Below are 16,037 nucleotides of genomic sequence, written 5' to 3' on the forward strand. Positions count from 1 at the left end.
AATATGTTTTGCTGAATGTTTGAAAAATTAATAGTGCCCGCTTGTAAAATATAAGTTTATATTTTGGTTGTAAAATAAGTAACTCCTTATTTAGTATACAGTTGTGAGATACGTACATACTTCTTGTGTGTTGTACCCATATAAATACATATTTTGATGCAAGTGGAGAATGTAAATAATTCACCACTCTATTTTCGGTTTTAGATATTGTAAATTATTTCAAGTTGGAAATACAGTAAAATCTCTCTAAAGCGGAATCACACGGGACCGAGTAAAATTTCTGATTTAGGTAGGTTTTCCGGCGTAGACATAATGAATAAGCATTTCCTTAATTATATATAATTTTTGAGTGGAATTGGAACGTTATACTCGCTTGACTTAAGGAAAGTAAGACGTTTGTGAATAAAGTTATTATACTGTTTGTGCTTTATTTATTAGAATAAGAACAAAAACAGACATTCAAAATATACAAAAGTACCAAAAATCTTAATCAAATTTATTTGAAGAAAGTGTCTATTTTCAACTGTTTCGTTTTTTAATAGGTTTTCTCATGCGATTAAAAGAGAACGACAATTCTACAGCCTTTTCATGAAGTTCGTTTTCCCCCTTCATTTTTGCATACAATTTGATAGCGTTAATATAACTTAACACTTATATATAAGTAAGAGTTTATATTTCTTCACTATCTTTTCATTTTCTTCATCTTCTGAATCTCTCACACTGTTACATCTTGCAATTCTATTATAAATTTTAAATCACTTTCATCAGTTTCTGTTAAAACATTCTTGTCAACGTTCACAAAACTTTCCGCGTTCACAGAATCAACTGCATCAATCTTCTTAGTTTGGATTTCACTAGAACAATCATAACAAACAACTTCTTCACAATCTTCGCCATTACCAAGAATAAATCCACAGTTTCGAAAGCACTTTATTACGCATTCATCTTTTACGCATTTGATTGAATGATTTAAAAATGCAATTGCATCTAACACGTCAATTTTTACGGTCATTTCAGATGCTCTCTTACAGTCGTCCATGTGTGCAATAATATGCTGAAGCATCAATTTTCTGTATTTTGATTTTATACATTCCATTATCTAGTGGCTGTAGAACTGGCTTGTTTTGAATTTCGGGCAAAGCTACTCTAGGGTTATTTGCGCTAGCCGTCCCTATTTTAGCAGTGTAAGACTAGAGGAAAGGCAGCTAGTTATCACTATCAACTCTTATACCAACTAACAGTGGGATTGACTGTCACTTATAACGCTCACACAGCTGAAAGGGCGAACATGTTTGGTATGACGGGAATTCGAACCCACGACCCCTGGATTAGAAGTCGAGTGCCTTAACCACCTGGCCATGCTGAGCCGATCATAAAATCTGATTAAAATAAGTCTCAGCTTTCGTGAGGGCATCTTACAGTGAATCTCATCAGCACAGTTTAGATTCCGAGGCCCGGCATGGCCAGGTCGTTAGGGCGTTCGATTCGTAATCTGTGAGGGTCACGGGTTCAAAACCCTGCCGCACCAAACATACTTACCCTTTCAGCCGTGGGGGCGTTATAAAGTTACGGCCAATTCCTCTATTTGTCGGTAAAATAGTAGCCCAAGACTTGGCGATGGGTGGTGATAACTAGCTTTTCTTCCCTCTAGTTTTACACTGCTAAATTAGGAACCTCTAGGGCAAATAGCCCTAATGTACCTTCGCGCAAAATTAAAAATAAACAAACAAACAGTTTTTATGAGCATTGAGTTACCCTGTGCATTATGTATGAGCATTAATAGTCATTCCATAACTGTGTCAAGAACACTGAGATGTTCTCAATTATTACTTTTGAATACTGTAGACCAACTATCCAATCAAAAAGGCAACCATTGGGTACACATTTGGCGAATAATTCAAAAAAGTGTTTAAATTGATTGAAATTTCAATAGTTTGATTACTGAATGTCAATATTTAAAAATATTAGAGAGGCAGACGTTGATAATTTTTATCAGAATTTCTAGTAACAAGTGAAGCTATTTCACAGATAGTCATAAGGTAATCTTCCTTGTAACTGACCTTTTTTTGATAAAATCACTTATGTTTTTGTTTTTAATAAAACGCTCAACTTTTTAGTAATGCTAAACAAATTACTGTGTCAAAACGTTCTGTTTATTTATACCTTGTTTGACTTATGTAAATAGCTTAATCATTAAAACTGAATTCACTAAAATTTGGAGCTTATGATTGAAAATAATCATCTTACTGAATAAATTTTCTCTAGTTTGAAAATTAATTTAGCTTTTGTTAAATAAAGCCTGTTTTAGTACTGTTCCTTTTAGTCATATAGACATTCAGTTATTAATTAATTTATCATTACATAGAAACTTTGAATCTGGATGTTCTAGTTAAAGTGTTAATGACTGTACAAAAATTTATGTTGTTATTTATAGTAGATTTACTAAAGTGGTCATCACTAAATTATAAATACATGCCTATTGACATTAATTAATGGTATTATATCATACCATTCTTTTAAAACAAACAGTTTATTAAACTGTTGCATAAATACTAAATTTAACTTCAACTGAGAATTTTCTTCAAACCACGCCCCCAAATACAATATGTTTCTTCATTCGAAAACTGACATTGACAAAATCTACATTATCTAAGTGTACATCTCCGTAGACAAATAGGGATTACAGTAGGCGAAAAAATTCCAAACATGACACATGGCATGTAGCAAGAAGTTTCGATAGATTTATAATATATGTTGGATACTGAAGAGGTAAGTTAAAGATGAGGAGCTAAGATACAATGGTCGAGATTTTGTACGAAAATGAGGCCAACTGAGCAACCTGATGAATTTCAACTTCTTTAAACAACAATTTTAATGCTCAAGCAACTTTGTCAATTTCTAATGATATATATGAATTCTTCGCCGTACTAAATGTCCTATATTTTATGCTAAATATTTTTGAACAGCTGACGGAACTTAAGCAGTAAATTTTCTTTATTATTCAAAATATTCAGTGACTATTTGAACATGTTCCAAATTAATGTTTCTGTTATTTAAAATTCATCAGAAGATATAGTTGCAAACAATGGACAGAACTGGTTATCTTTCTCAACACAGACTCTGACCTAAGCAGCATCTTCTAATTAAACACATGGACGATCTTTTAATAAGTAAAATCATGATGCAAATAATATGTAACACGTTCTTTAAAGTCTCGCTTTGTGATATGAAATATTAATTTTTTCACTTCCATTTATTTTTATTAACCTTTTATTGATCCTAGAAGTAATAAAGAACTCCTGCTAACCATATAAAATAAAGACTTATCGAAATTTTTAGGCAGTAGTGTAGATTCCGGCAGTGGCACAGCTGTATGCCTGTGGACTTACAACATGGCGGGTAGAAAGAACACAGATAACCCATTGTGTAGCTTTGCACTTAACTACATAGAAACAACTGGTAAAGCATATGTTTTTTGGGTAAGGGATTTTTTCTTTAATTGAAGAGAAACTATTAACAACCAAAAGTAAAGTTTTCTATAAAGACCTATTTAGTTATAAAAATGTTAATACTGCTTCTGCCAAATGGTTATTTTAAACAACTGTAGGTAATTGGAAAATGAATCTTGGCTTACAGATTTGGTCTAAGTTAAAAGTTGATATTTCAAAATTGTGTATCCACCAGGTATAATCTCAGTTAAAAATATTATGAAGTGCGTAAAATTCATGCGTCTTTAAGAATGTCTTAGCATATGTATCTTAATAATATCACCGAAAGAAAATTCGATCCTCAGATTACGAATGCTATTTCAATTATCTAGGAGCGTTGACTCTTTGATTAATCTTAATTTTTTCAATTTCAAAAGAAAAAGAAAATAAGATATGGTCTCTCTGTCATTCCTAATTCCGACATCAATCAATAATTTTTTTAATCAGTTATAAGATTTCATGAAATATTTAAAAACACTATAAATATTTGAATTATGAAATAATTTTGAAGAGTTGATTTGCATTTTTTTACTTGACGAAGTGAAACCACTTGATCATTGTCAATAAAAATTTAACAATAATAAAAAATCAATTTCCAGTATTGTAAAACAGAAAACAACTGCTGGTTTTTGTTGCCTATCCGCAGGTGAAAGCAGTAATAAAAATGATTCTTGTCTACTACTTTGAACATGTCTAAGATCTGCTTTTATTTACTGATAAGTAGACATAAATAATGAAAATATTCTTCAAAATATACATTCTTTAGTATCTATGAAAAGGTGAAATTAGTAGTGACACTTTATAGTGGTATCACCTTTATTTACTGAGTTGTGTAGATGTATCTGTAAAACGAGAAGAGAGTATTTATCAAAAACGGAAATATTGAACATTTAACAGAACAATGTATATTTACAACAGAAAATATTTTTCTTGACTTCGCCAAGGCCATCATAGCCTACTTTTTGAGGTCTTAAGGGTCATGTCCTAGCAAAATCTTTAAATAAATTGAAAGACACAGCAGATAGCCCGATATGGTTTTGCTAGAAGAAACACACACATCTGAAAGTGGTTACATTTAAATCACGGTTACTACAATAACTTAAACATCAGAACACTTACTATTACTTGTGGCTAACATGGTTCTCAAGAAGTTCGTAATTTCAGTAATTAAATTCGAACGATAATAACTTGTAAAAGGTTTTAATATAGAACTGTAATTTAATTCTTACTTATTTAATTCGTTACCCTCTTTATTTGGTCAAATGAAGCTGTGCAAAAATCATGAATGATTTATCTTATATCAGTAAAGACAGAAAAGCATTCTTAATAAACAAATATGTAATAACTATCAAATAACATCTGTTACCGAGCAGAAATAATTAAGTATATTTTATACAGTCATCGAAAACTCTAACAATATTAAACCATATATTTAATGTTGAACATAGAAATGTCAATGAGTTAGCAATTTAAATACTCTATATTCACTTAATTACTTAGTATGGTAATAGTTACCGCAAATTTCAAACTTCAACAACAAAATCGTCCTGTTACATATAAGTCTAAGTACGTTATGTTAAAAGATTTTGAACATGCAAAACAGCAAATCAAATAACAGCCACTATTGACTCCAAGTGGAATTGAATGTATTAGTGCTCCACATTTTGAAATTCTTGACGACGAGAAACCTACTTAAAATAAAAATGTATTTCGGAATAGCTGGTATGGGCATTAACACTTTTATTGATAAGGAGAGAATAACGTTTTGACCTTCCGAACTCATCTTCAGGTAATGAAAGAAAGAGTTTGAATGTGTCGAGAGTATAAACGGGTACCGGATTGTAGGGGGCGTTGCAGGTGAATGTCAGGTTATTAATTAGTAGAAAAATGGAAACTACATTCAAACAACACAAAAAACACCTTCACACGTTTTTGAACACTGCAAATTAAATAAACACAAAATAACCATAGAAAATACCCAGATACTAAGTAGGGAAACAAATATAAACAAACGCAAAATCAAAGAAGCCCTACTTATACAGCAACTAAAACCAAAATTAAGCCAATACAAAGGAACACCTTTAATACCTATGCTAATTAACCTAATATCCACCTGCAATGCTCCTTACAATACGGTTACCGTTTATACTCTCGTCACAATCAAACTCTTTCTTTCTTAACCTGAAGATGACCTTGGAAAGTTCAAACATTGTTCTCTTCTTTATTAGTAAAAGTGTTAATACCCTTACCAGCAGTTTTGAGATACATTTTTATTTCAAGTGGGTTTATCGCCATCAAGAATTACTTCACCACTGCGATTATACGAGAAGTGTAGCTCTTTTGTGTTTCTTTGTGTACTGTGTTATCTGTTTAAACATTATTATGTCTAAACTTACCTACATCACGCCACTGTTAACAGTACACGCTCATGCAATCCTAAAGAAAAAAATAAACTTAAAGAAACATCATAACAAACTAGAAAAAAAACTACAAACAAGTCTTACCATAGTCTTAGTAAGCAAAGTGCAGCATCATGAAAAGAGTAAGAATCCACGAATACAAGGAACACTCGCAAAACCGTCCATGTGTCTACGTCTGAAAGAGTGACCATTCAGATGCAGCACCTTGGATTTCTGAGTAGTTTAACTGTTAAAACTTGGTCCTAAGAAAACGCTTCCTCGTAAACTAGATAGGTAATAGAAAACACACGTGGAGGAATGGTATGTTTTAGATGTAACACATTTGTTAGTGCCTTATGAAATGTAAACTACACTGTTAAGACGTGCAGCTGTCAAACAGTGCATGAATAGATGTGACAGTGTGAGCTCCAACGCTGTGGTGATGCTTCCAAGTCGTTTAGGTATAACGTCTTCAGTTCTCTTTACGCTTCTTGGCTATATCAAAATGTGAACACTCAGTAAATGCTTTTGATATTATAAACAAGGTATGTTTGTATTTGTAGTGGTATTAAATTAATGTAATTCCAAAGCTGAAGAGGGATGTTGTATAGTAGTTGAAAACTTGTTGCGAGAAACAAACGATTAATATGGAGAAATCTTCTATACATAAATTTAATAACTTAGACAGCATAAATTGCGAATTTATTAAAAGTAAGTGTATGAATACACTATATGTTACCAGATTGACCTGACATCTTCTAAAAAATGTGAAAAATTAAGTTAGATATTCTGATACATATATATTGATAAGCTGACATTTAATGTGGTGATTGTTTCGTATTACAAAGTAGTGACCCCAAAAAAACTAAATATGAAATTTTATTCTTAAGACTGCCTTTACACTAACAATAAGCTAAAGATTTTTTTTTTTAAATCGTAAGGTATAGCAATATCTTTATTAATCTTGAATTGGGCGAGTAGAGACAAAATAATAGCCAGCGTCATTTATAATTATCTAGTACATACATATAAATATATAAGTTTCTGTTTATTATAAAAGATAAAAAAAGACACATCTTTGATAAAATATACTAGATATGGTGTTTCATTTTATCACCAGTAAAACAGATATACCAACAATTATAAGAATGTAACTGTTTCACTATCAATATATTTATTTTCAATGCATCGCCAAGAATAAGTGATTAGGTGTATCACCAGCAAAAACATGTATATTTTCAGTACAACAAGCCATCAGCAATTGGCCGTTTCACTTCCAGGATAAACCATTTCATTTAATTACTTATCATAAACAATTTGCTGTTCCGCCACAGAATAAGTATTCTTATTAAATTTTCATCACACTACAGATTTTTTTTTAATCTCTAAAAATTAGTATTGCGTTGTTTCAACAATATTTCATCCTCTTGAATCACTCACTAATCATTAGCAATTAGCTCCCACTAAAAAAAGTCACTTCCATACAGTCGTTAGCGGTTGGTTGAATTACCACAAGAGAATCGTCTTTTTGTATCACCAATCATTAGCGGGTCACTGTATTAACACCAAAAATGTTTGTCTCCTTGTATCAATAATCATAAATAGTGATTTGTTTAATCACTAGCATAATCCACCTCCTCGAGTTTATAATCTTAATTATCCGGCTATATCATTTCGGAAACAGACAACTTCGAAGTGGTTGGCTTTAACTCAGCCAAACAAAGTTGTGTACTTGCATAATTAATTTTATTCATCAGATGTAGCTTCGCAAAAAGTCTTTCTGTATAACCAGTCCTTAACAGTTCGTTGTATCACTACCAGAATAAGTAGTTTCTTTGTTTGCTTGTAGTTAAGTACAAAACTACATATAGAGCTCAGCTCAAAACGGCTATTGAAATCCGTCGTTTGGAATTGTAAGTTTGCAGACACTCCGTTGTGCCACTGGAGAGGGCGATTTCCTTGCATCACTAATTTTTCTCATGGCTGTAGCATTAAAGAAAATGTCTTCTTGTATCACCAATCATATCATTTAACTTTGTCACCACCAAAGTCACTGGAGTTCTCGATCACTAATCATAAGTGTTTGATTCTATCACCACCAAAATAAATCAGTATTTCTATTACACAGGAAGTTCGTCGTCTTTTGTTTATAACCAGCCAGAAAACGTTTTCTTTACCAATAATTTAAAATTGTTGTTTTTCTCTGACACAGTTTAAAAATGGATGACTCCTTTATCACCAGTAGTATGAGTTGACGTATTTATAACGGTTGAATGATACATTTGGAAAAAAGTTAGAAGCAACCGATTTATTGATGTATATCGTGTCCCAGAAACCTAGACCCATAGGAAAATATACACAATTTTTCTTAATTTATTTATTATTCAACCTGCTTGCCTGTTGACAGTTACACACGTATCAATTCTTATTGTACAGTACCATCAGAGTTTGTTGGGTTTTTTTTCCTGTTATACGTAAAACTGACATTAGAAAATTGTTGACCTTTATGAATATGATGTCTATTTTCCCTAAGGGTCTAAACTTCTGTGACAACCTGCATATTCATGAAATTTAATTCTTTCACTGTACTGTTAGTCACAAATTCAGGAACATTCTAACAAAAATATTATGTTCTAATTTAATCTGAAGCATTTTACAATGAGTATAATAGCACTTTTTATATAAGTTTGTCGAAATAAATAGTAAAGTCCATAGATATTAATTACTGTTCCAGAATACGGTTTCGATGAAGTAACTCATTAAAATAAAATTTCTTGTTTATCGCTTTTCTATTTTGCTTAATTATCTCATTCTGAAAACGCAACATCAACAAAATCTTCGTAAATATCGCTCATGCTTATTTTGTTTTTAGGAGACGAACGTTCCTTGTTGGAGTTCTCGCAGTTTTTGTGCGACCAACAGCTACACGATGCCATTTGTTGTTCCACGCCCAATAGCTCTGCTTCTTCCAAAGTTTGGGGAATATCTTCTCCAAATGTTTCTGGTAAGAAAAGCACAGTGGCTCCACCACCAGCAGCTAGTAACCCCATTATTACGTAGGGAAGAACATCTTGATACTTACCCTAGAAGAATTAAAGAATTTTCGACAATTTGAAACAAGACCAGAACAAATGCAGTTATTTAACCAAGAACAAATTGCATCATGTGTTATTGGTATCGTAAGAATATTCTAAAACTTACACGATGTATCAAATATAACTAGCAGTGACCCACAAAAACATTTGTAATACTTCTTATTCTCTTTGCTTGAATTTTCTTTATTCTGTCATTTTCACGAGCACCATTTAAGGTCGATAATTCCTAGTCTGTTTGAAAAACATTTTACGTGGTCACACAAACTAACTAACAAAATGTAACTATTTAATAAAACTACACGTAAAGTAAACACTAAATTAAAGTTATACTATTTGTAATAATGTAAGAGCATGATACTGATCGTATGACACGTTTTTATAAGTTGAAACAAAAACTCACAAAAACTAAGAATAATATCCATAATAAAGAAAAAATAACTAAAAAATGATTACAGCAGCTTATGACACGAACTGAAGCATAATTATTGCAAAGTAAAGTAAATGTAAAGTTATAGCGAAGTTAAACTGGGATGATTATGCAGGAACGTCTGAATACGTGTTCAAAAATGATAAGTATATGGTTTCGAACGAACTGCGCATATGTATTTTAGACCTAAATAAGTTGAGATAGTCCATAGCCATTGTGTTTAGTGTAATATTAATTTTGTAAGAAAATTACACACGAATTAAGTGTTGTTTGTGTGAAATACTTCGTAAATAAAAAACTAAAGCTGAAATCGAAGCCATTAGTTACAGAATGACAACGTCATTGATCCTTCTGTACAATACGCGTTCCATTGACAATTTTTACTAAGCAAAAGACAGGTAAAGTGATTCAGAACTTAAAAAATCAATATGCAATCTGGACTGTTTGGACAAAACCCATTCTAAAGATATGAGATGCATTTTAGAGAAATTTGTCAAAAAAGTTCTGGACAGGTATACGTAAGTACACTATTTATATAGATTGTTTCAAAACAGCTTGTTTAGCTACAACAGATAGCTTGCTGCTACTCACATCCCTTAAGATTATTTTATTTTGCCTAAGTGGTGAGTTAATGTTGACCCTATGGTACAAAAGAATTCTACTCAACAATGAAAAAGCTTGGAAATAAATCACAGGTACCGATCAGTTACATTAGTCTAAATAAATGGCTTAAATACATTCGATCGATATTAAGGGTTGACAATAATAGAAATAGTGGTAAATGAAATATTGGAGGTTGGAAGATTTGTTTGTTTTTTATTTCGCGCAAAGCTACACGAAGGTTATCTGCGCTAGCTGTCTCTAATTTATCAGTGTAAGACGAGAGGGAAGGCAACTAGTAATCATTACCAATCAACAAGACAACTCTTGGGCTACTCTTTTAGCAACAAATAGTAAGATTGACCATCACATTATAACGCTCCTACGGCTGAAAGGGCGAGAATGTTTGGTGTGACGGGGATTCGATCCCGCGACCTTTGAATTACGAATCTAGCGCCCAAACCACCTGGTCATGCCGAGCCTGGAGACTGGCAGGAGTATAAGATAAACCAATATAGATAGTACGATAAACTTTATTGAAATTCATAAAATTTAAATAAATCATTTGCAATAGAAAGAATTCGATGTATATGACATTATTTACTAGATAAAAAGACATCAGTTATTGATGCTATAACATTAAAAATAAATACGTTTAAAGTTGATACAAGTCTAGAGCTATATAAAATTTTCAATCAAATTTTGAATAGACGTGAATTTGTTGAGAAATGGGGTAAAGCAATGAAGTGTCCGATATTAAAAAATCAGATATAAACTGTCCAAATCGCTACAAGAAAATATTGCTTTTTAATGCAATGGAAAAATGTTTCTACGTACATCATAAATTTTTATTGAATGTTTAGATAGCTTCAAATTGAAAACTATAAGAAACACACATGTATTTAACAATGCGATAAACAGGCAGGGTACAGGAAAGGATATTCATGAGTGCAAAAATAGGTTAAATACAGGAAATGATCTAGTTTTAAACTGTTTTACAGAGAGAACTAAAACTAAATGGAGATTGACTTTTACAAAGAAATTGATTCCATTTCTTATGCATTATTAAAACAAACTAACTGAAAACATTATAAGAGAAGGTATTTAATGGCATAATCTGTAAAATTAGATCGTATGCAAGAACAAACCAAAAAAGGGTTAATGGAGTTTTACAAAGTGAATTAGGTAAAATGCATAGATGTGTAATTATTATTTTCTATTTGCAGCTCAAAAACAAACAAAAATACGAATTTCATCACGTAACTGAAAGACATCAGCATACAAATATATATGCCTTTAAAAAATGGTGTAATTACTGTCTTTGGAATGAATTAAATGCTACAGAAGATAAATATCATTTTCTTCTTGTTTGCTGTAATTAAATGAATTAAGGAAAAGCTACTTTATAATATACATTTTCCTCATAAATATAATCTGTTATAGGTACGTAAAAACCAATATTGCTTTGTGAGTTAATTAGATATGTTACCAAGAAATTAACATTGAAATAAAAAATGGAATACACGTATGAATTTTAAAAATCCTGTATATGAATAAACGTAGAAACAATACATATTTTTGTACATCAGTAATTAATGGACTCAGTGGCTTAAGTCGTCAAAAATATAGTATTATTATTATTATACGTAATTTTAACCATCTACAACTTATAATTTCGGCCAGCTGTCTTAAAGAGCATTATCGTAGCCTAAAGATCGATATTTTGTCTGCAATGGCAGTTACCAACTTGCATGTTCTCCTAGTACACTGACAGATAATCTAAAGAAACTCTTCTTATCAAACAGTTATAATCACAGACGAAAGGGGAGAAAAGATGGCTCCTATACTTATAATTATTTTAATCTGTTACATTAAATTTTGTTATTTCAATCTGAAACTTAGACAAAACTTTTGTTTGGTGCAGTTAAAAGCTAATTATTTCAATGATATAATTCATTTACCAATGAACTTTACTTCATATTCAAACGCACACTGTAGAAATGTACAGAATCAAAAATAATTTATTATTTAAACCAATAGAGGCTTCTTACAGTCAGCTTCAGTTTGTATTTTAGTGAAACGCCTCTGAAGAAGATGTAAAGCAAAACTTTGAGGGTCTAATTAAAGAAAAATCATATATATCGAATTATAATGTTTGTTACTATAATTAAATTGTCTTATACACCGATTCTTAAACTGGTCGACTATCAGTTTTAAACTGATAATGCACACAAAATGGTCCCTTCCACGGAACCCAGAAATTGGTGTTAAACTTGTAATTTTAACAGTCTGTTGTTGAATAGAAAGTTTGAATGGAATGATTAGTTGAAGAATTACTTGCACAAGTTAAGAGGAAATCATGTGCTATATTTATTAACATCCTCTCTCTAAATTTCATGACTCAACATATAAAATTGCAAAATATTTTCTCCAACCTATGTAATATAAAGTATAAACGATACAATAATATAATGGTTGGTACAATATGTATGTTATTCTAGCTAGTAGATAGTAATATTTTCCTTCATCTACTTAGTATTGTGTGCCACAAGAAAAATCTTGTAATGTTGGCTTTTGTGAATATAGTGCAGTGCCGATTGTGGTTGTTTAAGACAATGTAAAGTAATAGCTTAAATACATATTTTAGCGCTTTGAATGAACAGCTGCTTTATCGGGCGCATAAGAAATATATATTGTGCTAGTCACTTTGATGTAGTATTCTAAAAATTATTTAAAGTACTAACTGGTGTACAATAACTTCAGAGTTACATAAGGTGTCAACTGGTATGGTAATTTCATGCTGATATTTAAGTGCGAAATATATAAAGTAATTTATACTATCTGACGTATACATTCAACGCATGACAAAGACACAGGAAGTGGATATAGAGGGTCACATCCGAACATTGACCCTTCTGTGTCGCTCTCCGAGAACCTTAAGTGTCCATGTTAAGAGTCCTGAAAATCGGTCCAGTAATGTGAAGCTTATAAGTGTACACATAGAGATTTATGTCACATAATGTTTCAGGCAATGTCTAAATGCAACTTTATGACATCCTGACAATTATTTACATACAAAAATCACTGCTATGGCCTTAGAATCGTATAAGATGTCAGTTTCTTGAGATGAGAAATTTGTTCTCAACTTAGAAATTAAAGAGTTAATGCACATAGCCTTGCTTGATTCTATGAACGCTGTTGTTGAACCGCTGTATAATATATGTTCAAATACTTTTAACTGAGTTGTTACACTTTCTTTTAGCCGTTGATGAAATAAACGTCCTTATCAACTTACTTGTTATAATGTTTATTTCCACAATATAGCCCAAGAATGAGACCAAATTATATTATAAATTCCTCATCCTCTTGACTCCATTGTTAAACTATTTATTTACATGAGACTGAATGATCTACTTTAGAAAATGTCTAAATACAACAGTGTGACATCCTGACAATTATACATATACAGTGTTAAACTGCTGTAATTGCAAAATCTTATAAGATGCGAGTTTTCTGATATTAGAAATTTGTTTAACTGGCGTGTTAAACTTTTCATTAGTAGAATACAGCCCATAGCTCTAGATTTAGCACTAAGGACGATCTTAAACGTTAAATTATTAATTGAAATAAAATTAAATAATTATTTTGAATATTTTGAATTAGTTCTCAAACTGTTGATCTATATAACACAGCCAAATATTACTTATCTCATTCTTTAAAAACTACTGATTTAAACAAGCGTTTTTATTCACCTTATAAACTGTTTTTAATGCAAGATGATGAATTATCTCAACTAAGTTGTTAAATTATTGATTTATACGACTTGGCTCAGCTCAGCTGTTCATCAAGCAAACAGCTCAAACGCTCTTGATTTACTTATTAAAACTGCCATAGTACATAATATTATGGATTCAGGTAGCGATATTTACCTAACACGTGCTATTCAGTGTAAAGAGAGATAAAGCGTTTAAAACAGTTTTAAACTGATAATGCTCGCAAAATAGACTCTTCCTCGAAAGCGAGATGTTAAACTGCTGTTATGTATTATAATTTATCTCGGGGGAGCTTTCAGTTTATTATATTATGTATTAAGATTTCAAATAGTCTGGAATTAAGTTAAATTTTAATTTTAATTTAGAAGTTAGTTAAATTTAGAGATGTATAAAATTTATGATACTTGCCAACAAGATTGATACACACAATTTTTGTTCTTGACTCAAATAGATTTTTATATATAAACAACACTACAATTTATAATTACAGTTATTACAGCTAATAATTTATACACAAAAGTTTTACAAACATAAATAATATTGATTCTTCTATCCTATCTGGAACTTCCTTGATATTTTATCGATGGTTCACGACGAAAGAACTAATTCTGAATTAATATTGATACAATTCAATTAACAGGGAGCTAGCTAACTCTTCGCTGATCACACGTGAGTTTACACTCTTAAAGTTACACAATATCTTCGTAACAATACTAACGTCCGATGTCAATTCACTGAAGTTAAACGGTTTGTAATATTCAAAATCTATAAAGTTCTTGGTTAAATATCTGTAGTTTCTCGATCAGCAAGCGTTAATAACAGTAATAGCTTGCGAAGTTTATAGCATACAAACTCTAACAAACCAACATATATACTGTCTTTTGGCCTGTCGATTTATAAACGTGAGGCGAGATTCTAGAAATGTCAGTTGGCAACAATACTAGCAGTCACTAGTATTTAAATATATACATAGTACCTTATTCACAGTACATTATTGTTTCTTACACTCGAAAACCTTCTACAACTCTAGTGAATAGATGAGAATTTCGGAATACTGATGTAACATTATATGTTACATGCATTTCAAAATATATACTTAACTGAAAGAAACATCGTTATTAAAATAAATATGTAATAGTGAGTTCGTCACGCTACTAATTTACGTATGATAGAAAAATTCATGTTTCCTTATGCAAAATGATTCAGATGTTAAATTTGTGGGTGCAGGTTGTTTTACACATTAAAACCCGATTTACGCATAATAATTTTTTGACTTGTTAGTTTTCATATTACAACTCGTCACTCAGCAATATAAGTTCGTTGTTATAACACCAGTATATTGACTCAAATACTAAACTGATAATGTTCGTAACAGTTTGACTTGTCAAACTATTAATGCCCATAACAAAGTAAATTTCTCTGTATTAAGTTGTGAATTGTTTGTGTACATAATTTAGCTAAGTTAATTAAACAGGTGTTTTAAGTTACATGACCTAATAAGTATATTTTTATTGTTAAGTTGTTGATGTGCACAACATGATGAAATAGTTTAAATCATTTGTTGAATTCTCAAGTTTCATTACACGCCTCAACTTATAAGCAGCTAAAATGTTCTTTTATATTAAAAAATCCAACTCTTTTAACTTAATTTTTACGATTTTGATTTTCATAAATCTGACTGATTATTTGAATTAATTTGTGAAACTATTATTCTTTATTCTGTCAAAAACTGATAAAAACAATAAAATATTTTGCATTCATTACCTAAAAAAACAGTTGAAAGCAGTTTTCAGTGAATAATTCTTGTTTTATCGATAATAGAATCATCACGGAAAATTAAATTTTAATACAAATCTGTTTATTTAAGCCTTTTTTGTAAGCATCTTCTGTTAATTAAGTTTGTTTATTTTGAATTTCATACAAAGCTACTCGAGGGCTATCTGTGCTAGCTGTCCTTAATTTAGCAATGTAAGACTAGAGGGAAGGCAGCTAGTCATCACCACCCACCGCCAACTCTTGGGCTACTGTTTTACCAATGAATAGTGGGATTGACCGTCAGATTATAATGCCCCCACGGCTGAAAGGGCGAGCATGTTTGGTGCGACAGGGATGCGAACCGACCCTCAGATTATGAGTTGTACGCCTCAACACGCTTGGCCATGCCGGGCCTCCGTTAATTAAGATTAGTGTGCTATCTACATATATCAAAAAGAATGTTTTATGTTGTGATTTTGGAGCAAAAAATATCATAATGA

The 16,037-nt window shown here is 31.3% G+C and overlaps 1 protein-coding gene across 6 annotated transcripts in view; it reads right to left on the minus strand.

Moving 5' to 3' along the window:
- Window positions 1-5,786: 5,786 nt before the first annotated feature.
- The window catches only part of LOC143244747 (organic cation transporter 1-like), a 66,029-nt gene continuing 55,778 nt past the window's right edge, over window positions 5,787-16,037 (minus strand). For 4 of the 6 annotated variants that reach the window (XM_076489973.1, XM_076489972.1, XM_076489968.1 and 1 more), the window contains one exon: window positions 8,116-8,970. In XM_076489973.1, coding sequence (XP_076346088.1) covers window positions 8,695-8,970 — 276 coding nt within the window. In that variant the 3' untranslated portion in view covers window positions 8,116-8,694. Of the gene's footprint in view, window positions 6,383-8,115; window positions 8,971-11,348; window positions 11,382-16,037 lie in introns of those variants that run through there. The other 2 variants (XM_076489967.1, XM_076489970.1) reach the window with 2 other exon arrangements.

This window comes from Tachypleus tridentatus, chromosome 2 (genome assembly GCF_004210375.1).
Source record: "Tachypleus tridentatus isolate NWPU-2018 chromosome 2, ASM421037v1, whole genome shotgun sequence".
NCBI classification, from domain to species: Eukaryota; Metazoa; Arthropoda; class Merostomata; order Xiphosura; family Limulidae; genus Tachypleus; species Tachypleus tridentatus.